The sequence below is a fragment of the Diorhabda carinulata genome, chromosome 3 (genome assembly GCF_026250575.1).
Source record: "Diorhabda carinulata isolate Delta chromosome 3, icDioCari1.1, whole genome shotgun sequence".
NCBI classification, from domain to species: domain Eukaryota; kingdom Metazoa; phylum Arthropoda; class Insecta; order Coleoptera; family Chrysomelidae; genus Diorhabda; species Diorhabda carinulata.
In genome coordinates this window covers 36,064,183-36,077,768 of record NC_079462.1, presented here as the reverse complement: position 1 = coordinate 36,077,768, position 13,586 = coordinate 36,064,183, and the positions used below count along the sequence as shown (strand labels likewise).

Genomic DNA, 13,586 nt, shown 5'->3' with positions numbered 1-13,586 from the left:
GGATAATATTAATTTCGGAGTTTACCTTTCTAAGCTTAGTATCATCCAAATCTCTCTATATAAAGCTGGAGTATAAAGGGAATAAACGAAAAGTTAACAGCAAGTTTGTTGCAAATAATAAACAAAGAAACAATTACTTTACTCCTCAAACGATAAATATTTTACGTTATAAATAAATTTTATACTGTTATTCATCCATATCCATTGTGTCGTTTTACTTAAACAAATTAGTAAAATTGTCATAGAACCTTTTTTTAAAGAATACATCAAAATGAAAATTAATATTCAGTGGCAAATCGAGTGTCAAGGATCATTTCAAAAATTAAAATAAATAAAGGAAAGGATGACAATCACCGAAATGTGAGAGGTTGCATTGTTCTAATGAAAAAGCATTTTCTTTCTTTTTTTCAAATGGTGTCGCTGTTTGCAATTTTCCCTCTACTTTATCAATCATCTTTGCCGTGTTTGGAGTAGGTTTGCCTATCGCAATCCACTGTCTTGACTAATTTTTTCTTTTCAGGAGTGTAGGCATGGATCCAGATATCATCTATATATAAATAAGTTGACGCAATAAATCTGACGTATGGTATCAGTAAGGCCTGGGAAATGTTTATTTGAATGAACACTTGGTCCAAACTGAGCGAACACGGCACTAAACGCGCAGATAGCTTACGCATGCATATAATACTCAAGTCAACAAGTGGCAAAAGCGTTCTTTTGTTATGCAGATAGCACTTCTACTTCTTTGACTTCTTTTACGCCACCAAGATGACTTTGAAATGTGACTTCAGCTTCGTAAATAAGAAACCGTCGCAAGGAGCAATATGGGGATTATAAGGTGAGTGCGGATGTGGATTAGATTGTGTTTTTGTGTCAAAACTTTTTGTAAAAAAAATGAGAAATGGACAAAACTATAGAGGCACTAACTTTGTTTACGAGTCTCGACATAACTTATACCAACATCTTTGCGCAAATTTATCGCATGTTTAAATCTTCGTGTAATATAATGCGAAGGATTTCGCAGATTTGACAGAAAATTGAACCTCAACACGTGAGTCATTCATTTTTACAACGTGCATGATACCTCTGAACGTTCCACCAACGAACCGTAAACTCCTTTTCGCGGGACAAAATACCAATAACTAACTTTACGGCACGAATGATTTTGAAATTTATTTAAAGATTAATAAACCCTAAAAGTTTGGATTTACTGAAAATAGAAAGGTTTCCATGATTATTATCAAACAACTATTTGTCAAAAAAACCTTGAACAAACCACAAAAGGAAAGTAGGTATATTTCCGTCTAACTACAATTTACCGGAGTCAGAATATTTTTAATGAATTATTGATTTCAAGTTGTCGTATCGAATTTCACTCTTCTTCTTTAATTAAAGGACAACATTAATTTTTATTATGTGAGGAACCATTTACTCACTTGACAATTTTATTATCAATAATATTAATTTATGGATATTAATCACAAATTATTGCTATGGATGACTACAAGAATATTGTAACTAAGTGAGTTTCTAAGTGAATAGCTAAGTTACAGACAACTCAGTTAGAGGTTGAATAAAAAAAAACGATGAAAGATCGAAAGAGATGTGGTTAAATTAGTGGTGCGTGCAGAATTATTAGTTATTGACGACTCAAAGCGTAAAAAAATAACTTGAAAGGTAAGAAGATTTAATTTTACTATAATCAGACATCGAAAAGATATTCCATGGAGTTGCTTTGAAAAGGAAAGCACGTAGCAAAAAAGCACTAAAAACTGATGGCTACAATATTTTTGGATTGCGGCGGTATCTTTTTGATTTACTTTAAAGAATCAAATACAATATTACTCCAATTTAATAAGGCAGTGTTTCCAGTAGTATTGAATGTCTGGATCCAAGCTTCAATATTTGCATTGCTTGGAGCTTCGGCAATGTAGTGCAGTAAAACGTAGCGTTGCTCTCCCGTGTAAGGCATAATGGCAACTAATAAACGACCCCCGTCCCTTGTTTGCTTCCCACTCACTCTTGAAATAGTTGGATTGTTTTGAGACACCCTGTATCATATTTATCAATAAAATTTAGAAACCCTTACGTTCGCGCTCGTGACGACGTTCACGTTCACATTACGTTGAAGTTCAGCTATAGAGTTTTTGAATTTCTTTTGTCGCTGGTAATTTAATTGGTTGGCATTATTTGGAACAATCAGAAATGTAATTTCACATAACCACAAAATATGTTGCGTATTTAGATATTTCATTTGTATTGTAGAAGAAAAATATCCTTTCTGCATCGAAAATGAAAATTGGCCGCCCTCAGCGCGAACTCGAACGCGAGCGCGGGCGTCTGTGTTTATAAATAACATTTCCTAATCTGTTTAATTTATTATTAACGCAAACAAAGCCGTCAGAGCCGGCGCGAGCGAAAAAGTTTATAAATTTATTTTAAAAAATATGTAAGTTCCAATTTTTCTAGATTTACTACTCCAGTACTTTCCAAACGGACCATATTTCGGTACAGTTTTAGAAACAACTGTATTGATACGAAGAATTGATAGTTTTAGAAATATGAAAAAATACTGACGCATGGATCAATAAACGGTTGATGCAGTGATAAAATTCCCCTAGTGGATAGGGGTCTCTAAAAAAGAGTAGGTTAATAAATGTCAAATGACAATAAGCCATTGAATAGCTTATGAAAAGACAAATGGAATGAATTGGGGATGTAGTTGAAATGACATCCCACATCACAAACAATTTTGTGGTATTTGTGATATTTATATTTCTATTTTAAATCATGATTTTTATTATAGGATGTGAATTAGAAAAATATATTATGCGTATTTTTGTTGATTATAAATATATAAAATTATTCAATTTATTGAAATGATAAGATCAAGTCAAGTAATCTCGATATTCTAGCAATTTCTTATATTGGAATTCAAACTGAGAATTGAACTATAATATTTCCCGAAGAATTCTTCAACTCGTTATTCCTTGTATCGATTATAAGATCCTCGAAATTTTTCAATTTTTGACTACGAATATGTTCACGAATGCCGTTTAATTGGAAATGTTATTCCAAATGGTCCTATGATCAACTTTGCCTGGATCTGGAGAACCTCCAAAGACTACTGATAGTATAGAACGTCGTTTCAAGGCTTGGTTACAAAAGATAATTTTTCAACAATTCGATCAATTGAAAATGATTGGATGAGACGTGTAGGAGCCAAAATGTGAAGATCATCTATTTATCGATGGATGGGCTACGTTCATATAGTTTATTTTTATATCTTCCTCTTATATCACTTAATCTTCTATTCTATATAAGGTCATGACAAATCGCAACATTCCATGCCTATTGCTAGTAGGCACCTAATGAAGAATTTCTGTTATTAGTGGCGTTATTCTGAGAAAATTATAATGAAAACTAAATAGCTGGCCGCTAATGTGTAGCGATTAGTGAATTTATAGATATGAAAAATCGACCGAATCCTGCAATATTCATGAGTGTATTAGAAGAGCTCTGGTTACAATACTCGTTGTTATTATAATAAAAAAACTTTCATTGCATTAATCACAGAGGTAATTCAGCATTTTGTATTGCATTTAAAAGATCTTGAGCACAAACAATAGCTAATTTCAAATGTCTTATTTTCTTTACACTTTTTTGTATCATTAATATTGTGCAGTTTGAGTAAAAAATAAAAGAGCAAGACCGTCTCTATAAAATAAATAAAAATTTGATCTCAGGCTACAAGTTAAACACCTCAGTGACATTATATAATGTAAAAGGTAAGTAATCAAGTGACTCATGCATTTGAAATAAGAAACCGTGATCTCAAGTTTCTCAACCGCATCTACACACTTTTTTTTATAAGTAAAGGAAGTCGATAAAAAATGATTTGTTTGCTCGATCTCCCCCAAGCATTCTTTACTTCCATATTGTCCGACAATGTTCACCAATGACGTTGATTGTAAAAACAGCCATCTTGTGAACCTTATAGGGTTTCAACACCATACTTTTTGTTCTTTCTCGTTCTTTTTAAAATAAAGGATGGACATTTGTACCCATGGAAGACCTTTGTTTTAATAAATAAAGAAGTCAGACATGGGTGTGAACTTGTGCTCCCTCTTCGTATGGGTCTCATGAAGGGCTTTTACACCATATTTATAATACGCTGCATACATACACTTGGTTGAATTTCAATAAGGCTACCGCTTTTTTATTTTTTAATTACTATAGGGTTTCACACATGTATTCAGATACTTTTTTTTTATTTTATACAGTTTTTATGAAGCGCGTTCAACATAAAAGTAATAAGATATTCAATTACACATGATAGCAATTTATTATTTGAATTCGAAAACTACTGTATTTAATACAAAGTAGGTATTCCAAAATGTTTTTCTCATTTCAATAAGTTATAACTCGGCTAAGAAAATGTGATATACATTTTATTTCACAACAAAAAGGGATCATTTAGAGATAATAACGTTCGTTACCAATCAAATCTCCTTTTCGTACTTCTATATGCCAATGATATATCGTTTCCCTTATAACTTTCCATATTACTACCCCTTACCCGCCCATTCTTTTTTCAAAACTATACTCTTATTTTATATACAAGTGACTAAATTCATATTATCATTACATACCATGCATTATAACAAAAAAACTTAATGAGTAGGTATTTATTTATCCCTTACTAGACAACTAGAGAATTCGAAAACAAAACGTAAGCGAACACCAGCCCTCTCTTTACCCCGTTCTGCTTTGAAACATTATCAAAATGTCTTCCTTCGCGCTGCTATAAAACAGAACCGATAATGTTCTATTACTGGCCGATGCGATCTAATAGTTTTTTTTCCATCGGTTTAAATTTCTTAGCATCGTGCTGTAACCCCACAGAGAAAAATCCATAAAAATGATTCTGCTGATGAATTGGAGTGAGTATGTGAGGTGTCACCATCCCAATAGTAAACCAAGTATTATAATCGAATCCAGCAAAATTACAGAGCTCTGGTATTACAAAATTATTCAACATGTAACAAAGAGCAGTAACCGGAAGTGCAATACTGTTAGGATTTTTAAAAAAATGATCCGGTCTGATAAGTAGCGAGATGCTCATTGCAGTCTAGCCGTTACTTTGGCTTAGAGCAGTGGTCTTTCATTTTTTCATGGACTATTATAGGCAGGGCTATATGGTTTAGGATCATAATGAAAACAAGTAACTTAGTTTAGCATTTTCGAGATCGTACAATCAATTTATCAAGGTCCCGGTTGTCGGAAATAAGTACTGCCAATTTAACTAATAATTGAATTGATTGACTTAGGGAACATTATGGAATTAATTTTGAGGAGATGAGGGCTTGGATAAGAAAAGAAAAGACGTACAGTCAAAAATAAGTGTTGTTTATGATTTTATTTAGTCAACGATCCATAGGAGTGATGTATTTAAGAAGAACATTGGAATCACAATCCAATATATAATACGAAACGTAAACATAAGAGAGAATAATTGAAAATTCAACCAGTATTAACTATGTATGGTAAACACGAGAGAAAATCTAAAATAATAATGGAAAAGAAAGCCGAAGCAAACATGGAACAAGACGATAGTAGGAATGCTGAGTAGGAAAAGAAAAAAAAGGAAAAATAGATATCATAGTAGGGATGAGAAGAGTGGAATAAATTAGTGACACAATAGACCTATACCTATAAAGAGAGTTGTTTTCAAAATACGTAGACTCCTTCTAAAAGAGGTTTCCTTATCTCATTTCCCGAGGTGTTGGCAGTACTCTTCCGAGGCTTTTTATTGGAATGCGTAGCCTATCGTCCTTGACGGGGCAGTGACCTCAGACAGACAGACATCTAATTCTATAGGTATCTGTTCAGTTCGTGGTTGATGTGATATCTCTTGAGGTCACAGTAGAGTTCTCATCAAAAATATGAAGTCGCTGCTCCTTTTTGACAAGGTTGTCTGCTCCATTATTGTCTGATAATCACATTAGGCCACATTGTTTCTGTTAGCTAGTGCTTTTAGAGTTTGTTTATACTCCCACGCTAGCTTTGACGTGCACTTAAAAGCCATCAGGGTCTTCAAGGTCATTTGGTTCGAAGAGAATGTGTTTTATAGCGAAGGAAGAATTATGAGTGATTTTCCTAGTGGTACGGAGTCCAAAAATGCCCAATCCAGTTCATTGTGCTAGCTTTGAATAATCTTTATACGCTAGAGATGCATTTTGAGTTTGCGAATCACGATTGGTGGTCAATGATTATCACTTCTAATGAGAAATAGATTATTATTATCTTTTGGTACCAGAATAACAGCAAAAATATCAAATTGATGAATCTATAAGTCCATTGCTCAAAAATGAATAATTGAACTTACCCGGCAAGAATTCTAATCCTCCAGGTTGTGGGGTGAACGGTCGAAAAGTTATGGTAAAGTACATAAGTTTATATGGCTTATCACAAACCGCTATTATCCTAGGATTGGCATTCGTTATCCTACACGTTTCGTATTCTTCTTTGGAAACGTTGTAAATTATATATTTTTCTATTTCTTCGTCCCGTGTGCCAGGCGAATATACCGGACAAATTAGGTCGACCTAAAAGTTCACAACATAATTAATATCGATACGGTATGTTACATGCAAAGGTCGAAAATTATATTTGACACATCGATATAGTGGACAGAGCCAGGCTAGATTTCAACACGTACCTAAATATTTTTCAAATATTTTGTAGGTTACAACAGCAATTTATGTACTACATTTGAACCAAACAACAATTAAATTTGAAATTAAACTAATAAAAGGTAGAAAGCAATATAATTAAATCTAAACAGTTGTACAGTATAGTTATATCTGAGAATCTGTATATAATTCATATTCAAATAATAATGGTTGAGAAATTTTCTTTCGTATTAAAAAAATCTTCATATAGCACATCGAGCTAAAAGTCTATTGTTTAGTAAACCAAACACAAGTTTTTTAGCCTAATTTTGTTTTATTCATTAATACAATGAGTACAACCCTTTTCCTACATTCCGTGTCATTTTTATAGAACGATTTTCATTGGACCTCAAAATAGGATTCTGTTTAGTATTTTCTGATGCACAATGGGTCTCAGTTCTCCGACCAATCTAGGTAAAAGTTGTCCGTATCAACCTAACTTAACGTACAAATTGAGATTAATGAGTGCGCAAGTTTAATGAAAGTAATAATAATTCAACTTACCTGATCATATTCAAATTTAACGTTATTTCGATTAACGTCAATTACATTGTCAGTATTGTCGATGCGAAAAATGGGGTTCGACGAATTCCAATAAATTGTATAAAATTTGGCGTTGCTTGCTCCTGGCATTGTTGCTAGTGCGAACCAATGACAAGTGAAGGCTAAGAAAATGACGGCGTGCAGAAGCAGCCGGCTGGGTTCACAACATTGCCATCTGGTTGTCATCGTCATGCTGCCTCCTCCGCCGAGGATGAGGGTTTTCTAATTGATGTAGACGCCGCCACTAAGGGTGGTCGTCTAACTGATAACGTCCCCGTCGTTAGTGTTGCCACCGCGTACACCACTCGATTATAATCTTTAGAGACATGGACACCGTTTACATGACTAACAAACCAACCGGATACCTGAAAACAAACACTATAATTAGTAAAAATTCAATTTTCAAACATATGTTGGTTAGATATTATAAAATAATGAATAGATAAATCTAAAATGTTTCATTTTTTATAAATTCTCGAAAATACAGAGTTCTGGGTTTATAAATATCAAAAGTTATAAATGAAATAGACCAATCACACCATCTGGTTCATGAATTCGACACCATCTCATGGATTTTTTCTATTCATTCTATTTTTTCGGAAATAAGAACTACATTCATGAGAGACTACAAGTATATACTTTTTCACTGAATATTTATACTAGAAACGACTAAAGCATTAAGAATATTGAGGAAGTTGAATATCTAGGTTGGGAAAAGTGGCTCAGAGCAACGAGCTCAGAGAAGTGAACGGGAGGTTGGTAAAATGGAAAAGAGTCATGCCAAAAATTTGGATATAGAAATATCAAGAGTTGCACAAAAAAGACTATACAGGATAAAAATAATTGAATAGTGGACATTTAATAGAAAGATACAGGGAAATAAATAACAGATGAAGAAGAAACTGATTAGTGAAATTTTGGGATTAAGAGAAGCAGAATATGTAGAATTGGTCGATAGGTTAAGGCAACTATGCTACGGTGATTATAATAATACTAGAAACAAGATAAGAGAAAAATGCACTAGAGAGAGAAAAAAATGATAAAAGATCGAGAAAAAAATGAATATAATATCGAGAGGACTTTCTATGAAGTATCAAGGAGATAAATCTATAAACAGAAAACATTGGAAAGTTTCGAAACAGTGGGTCTCTAGTACCTACATAAATTATTCCAGAACTAACTATTTTGAATAAGAAAGTTGTTCTTTTTGCGTTTATTCCATATTTCTGTTTTGATTTTGAGTGCAAAATGATACATATAAAAACTCTGAATAAAATATCTGGACTGAAAAGAATTTTCACGATAGAGATATGGAGTTGGAATTTTATTTTCAATAAAATTTTAACTGTTGTCTACTATTATAGGGAGTTTTCTTTGTATCTTTATAGAATAATAATTGTTTATATCTTGTTTTATGAGCTTGAAGAAACAATTTAAAGGAAAATAATAAGCACACAATGTCAGCAATAAAAACAACATTGTTGTGTAGCGTTAACCATTTCTATAATGTAAAGTAAGCAACTTGTTTTCTTTCATAAAAAGTAATATGTTTCCATGTAAAAAATAAAAGTGTAATGTTAGTATAAGCAACAATAATATTATTAATTTCTGTAATAAATATTCATTTTAACAGATTTTTAAAAATTATACGCAATTTCTTTCAGAGTATTGGTTTGCAGACGATTAGTGACTTAAAGCCTTTTGGCAGTAAATTGCAGTGAATTTCACATTACATTTTATGCAACAAGTTTATCCTAATATAATGTTATTGTCCAGTTTAACAGTAAATATTTCTTCGGTGTCTAGAGATGGAAACTTTCAGTTTGAAAATAACATATTTCCACACCAGATTTTTTCGGTTTTTTTATATAATTATGAGAAACAACCACTTTTCTAGCTACATGTGGGTACGAATATTGGTGTAAATGTTCTCTCACAACTGTGGTCGATATATAAATCGATTTACGCTATCCCATCTACCCGTTTTATCTCTGAACTTTTAGACTTTACAATAAAGAATAGTTTTTGTTCAAGTTTATACCTTGTACGTTAAATTAAGATTTGATTTGCATAAGATTAGGGTAGATTAGAAGCCCAAATACGAGAGTCACATCTCAGAATCAAAATGGATCGTGTCGAGGCGGAGCACAGGTATCAGTTTTAACGTTACCTGACATTGTTAGTGTAGTTATGTTCACATCTTTTATATTTCGACCATAAATACAATTATTATGTTGAGTATTTACGTTTCGTTCAATTTTGTTGATGGTTATATCTATAGTGTCTATCCATGTTAAGTTTATATATTGCAGTTTTTCATCGATAGTTCCTCTCTATATTCATACAGGTCTGCCTCTTTTAATTTGTAGAATAATTCAAGGCATGTTAGGTTATGTTTGTAGCTGGTTTCCGTAGTATATGACCTATATATCTTCATAGAGTAGTGTAAACAGTGTGTTCAGTATGAATATCACTTAGTAATAGGCATCAAATGCATTTTCGAAGTTTTCACTCTTTTCTTTGTTCCAATATTATTTTCACTGACGTAATATGGTCAATGCAAAAGTTATCACTTCTGAATCCATCTTGGTTAATGCGTAGTTTGTCGCTTAGTGATTCTCTTATTCTTTCCAGAATAATTCTAGCGATGATATCACACGCAACGTGACGTTTCGCCAGTTTTCATTTTTTGGTGGTTAATAATTGTCCTTCGTTACAGTTTTTTGGGATTCTCTTAACATTCCGGATTTGTATATGAGAAGTGGGTGAAATATTTCTGTTGAAAGACATGTATGTGCATATACTAGTTCTGCTAGAATACCGACATGGCTATCTGCTTTTCCTTTTTCGGAGTAAGTATTTATTGTATTTACTTGGTTATATTTATTACAAAAAGGCGACAAAATATACTGCCTCGCCTTACTATTTTATACATCTACTCGTCTTATCTTATTTCACACTAGACATTTTTTTCTAAACATTTCACCTTATACTTAACTAGAAAATTTGCAAATAATGCCGAATATTTCTTTATGAAGTTTTTTTTGTTTGAATCTATTAGAAAAAATCTTTCAGGTATTGGGTAGTTGAGATTTTATTAACAGCTTGATAATTATCGATGTTACTGAATAGAAAGAGATTATTGAAAATTCCAACAGAATTAATCTAAAGATACCGAGCAACTAATGAACTTCCTCGTAAGAAATTCCGTTGAGACTAAGAGAGAAGAAAATTCTTTAGTAGTGTCGAATAGGGAATTTCAAAGTTTTTTGTTTTTGAGTGTAGTCGATTAGTTAATTAACGAAGCCTGATATCTTAAATCTCAAATGGATCCATTGCTACTGATTGCTTACTCGAGAAATCTCTTGCCAAATCTTTTGTAACTTAGAGGGGCGCTAATCCATTTACCGATTGATCAAGATTGTGTAGAAAAAAAATTGAGAATATTCTGTGGTTACTAAAATTGCAACAAGAGATTTTATGTGAATGAAAATGAAGACGAAGGGATTCATAGATTTGGTGTTTTTAATAGTATTTATAATGATTGTACTTTCATTGTATATGTGTCCGACACTTGAATATAATATAATATTTTATCGGCGATTTATGAACATAAAATATAAGGATAAGCGTATTAATATTTAAAAGTATTTGGCAAAAAACAAGTATAGTCGCAAGAACGCAAACTTTATGCATTGTAAATAGCTGAAACGTCACAAAATGTTTGTGTCACCAAACATCTTATCTTTGAATATAGACCAAAAATTCTTTATTATTGAATATATTAGTCTATTATTTTTGACATGAACATAGAAAAATTAAAAATTATAGTAGACCGAAGATTTTGAAATTTGGTATAAGAATCTAAATTTAAAACGAGAGTAGGCCTATGAAAAACATATTGCAGCACTTGCATATACGGACAAGTATTGGTAAATTGGATCAGGTACTACCACAGTTTCAGTGCATTCTTATGGCGTTATTTACGATCATTGTAAATCTAAAAACAAAATCGGGACGCATCAATAATATTTGCTCGAGTTAAATTTTTCTCGGTGTACTTTTATCATTTTTTCATTTTCTTCTATCAGTATTCAAGCAAAAGATGTATTGACAACAAAAAATGGAACTTTTTTCATTAATATTTTCGGAAAGATACAGAAATCAGAATAATTTTAATCGATTGCTATTTGACATCCGATGTCCTACTTTTTGTTGAGTATAAAACAAAGGATTCAAACTGAACTTCATCGATTTACTTCCTCGAAAATGGTCATAATTTAAATCTCCCTCTCACATTCTTGACATTATCTGAATCTAAGATCTATATTTCGACATTTTTCTCTATTTCATTAACTTTTCAGCTCTCTCAGTATTTTTGGCATGTGTGAAAATCATTCGTTCTCATTTAATATCGGCAGCAGTTTATATCTACATTTCATAAAATGTGTTTTTTTTATAGTTTTTTCTAAAACATTCGAACTAGGATATTCATTTGCTGTAGTCAATAACTGATATAAATTGGATCAAGACTCTAGAAAATAATATATGAGAGCCATTTCTTAGAATAAGAATCATTTTGTAATGGAATAGGAAAAAATGTAGTTATGTACGTAAATTGTATCATGAATTTCAATTTTTAACATAGTTACCATCAATATTTAAACATTCAATTCTTGCACCAGCTATCGCAATTAGTAACAATTTCCTTTGTATCCAAAACCTTTCTCGCCATTACACAAGGCACGGAAGTTTTTAGCTTTTTTATGGACTGCATCACTTCTGAACAATGCTTTCCACAGGTTTGGCATCAGCAGTCATCTCGATAAAAACTCTTGAAAACCCATTTTGTTGCAAGAGTTTCTGATCAAGTTAATGCTAGAAAAATTCTTTGTTGTGTGTGATACAAGGTGGAATTATGTTGTTTCAACAAATCTTGAGCATATTGCCCTTGAATACAATGCACAGACAAATCATGACTTGAAGCATTTCGGGAAGACTTTTTCCGAATGGTTTTCATTTGCTCAATGGTTACAAAACTTTTCTTCCATAGCACATTTTTTTCGGGTGTTAGAGAGTTAGAAATGGTGAGTACCTTTTCAGGAGAGACAGGGGCATTTTTCGGGGCCAAAAACTCGCGATAGATCAATACTCTCACAATCGAATGAAACAATGGCCATTACCTTTATGTAGGACGTTTTTTACAGGGGTTTTTGGGTTGATATATTCCGTTTAGAACTTTAAATTTTCAGTTAAAATAATAGTAGTAAATCCAACTTCCATTTTAATCTGAATTAGGTATCAATTATCTTTTAGAATGTTATGCATGAATCAGTTTGTAATTTCTTCATTAAGCTCTCGAATACTCAATCGCCTGTTTGAACATATGTCAACTGTAACACATTTTATCTGTTTTTTACGTCCTCGTGCTTGACTGACTCATTTTCAATTTCAAATTGTTCATACCATTTGTAAACTAACTTAATACTTTATCACCAAAGAGAGATATAGCATTTCGTGTGCCATTTTTTTCAATTTTCATAATACTACTATAAACACGATGTCACTGCTGTAGCAGCAAACTGACGAGACGAGACGGGTCTTAACTTGTGACTGCTTCTCTCAACATGTGACGACGGTATAAGACATAGTGGCAGTTGACATAGTTTATTTAATGTTATATTTAAACCGAGTTTATTTATAAATCTATCGGTTACTTAATCGATTAATTAACATTTTTCAGATAAGTTTTCTTGTTTTCAAATATTTTTGTTTGCATTAGATGAAAATGAAAATATAATAGTAAAAGCGTTAAATGCTGTTTCAACATTTTGATACGATTACAATCTAATCTATTCTTCGGTATATTAGTTATTCCTTTTCGCTTTTAAAAATATTTCAAGATGGATTTAAAATAACCATTAAAAATAGATATATTGGTTAGATTATCTAACAACAAAACTTTTATTCTTATTGTTGTTGTGTCCTTTCTAACTGAGTATTCCATTAGCATCAATCCCCTAATTGTTTTAAAGATAAATTGAATCGTTTCAGTTTACATTTTAATATTTTACGTTGTTTTAGCACTTAAAACGCATTAAAACTTTTATTGTTTGTTTGCAGTAGGAAATGAGTAAAACGTAATTACGTAAATATTGTATGAACAGAGGATGATTCTTACTGACACATATTCAGAAACATTTAATTGAACTCACACCTCAAATTTTCTATTTTATTTAGTTATTTCACGAAATTTGGATATACAGTAGATTCTTAAGTGATGGATGAGTTCATTTTATGAAACAGATA

At 32.0% G+C, this 13,586-nt stretch overlaps 1 protein-coding gene across 7 annotated transcripts in view; it reads right to left on the bottom strand.

Annotated features, from left to right (window-relative positions):
• Positions 1-13,586, bottom strand: part of LOC130891767 (ephrin-A4) — a 408,512-nt gene that overhangs the window by 13,193 nt on the left and 381,733 nt on the right. For all 7 annotated transcript variants that reach the window (XM_057796721.1, XM_057796725.1, XM_057796728.1 and 4 more), the window contains 2 exons: positions 7,239-7,642; positions 6,389-6,608 (listed from right to left, as the gene is read on the bottom strand). In XM_057796721.1, coding sequence (XP_057652704.1) covers positions 6,389-6,608; positions 7,239-7,469 — 451 coding nt within the window. In that variant the 5' untranslated portion in view covers positions 7,470-7,642. The remainder of the gene's footprint in view (positions 1-6,388; positions 6,609-7,238; positions 7,643-13,586) is intronic.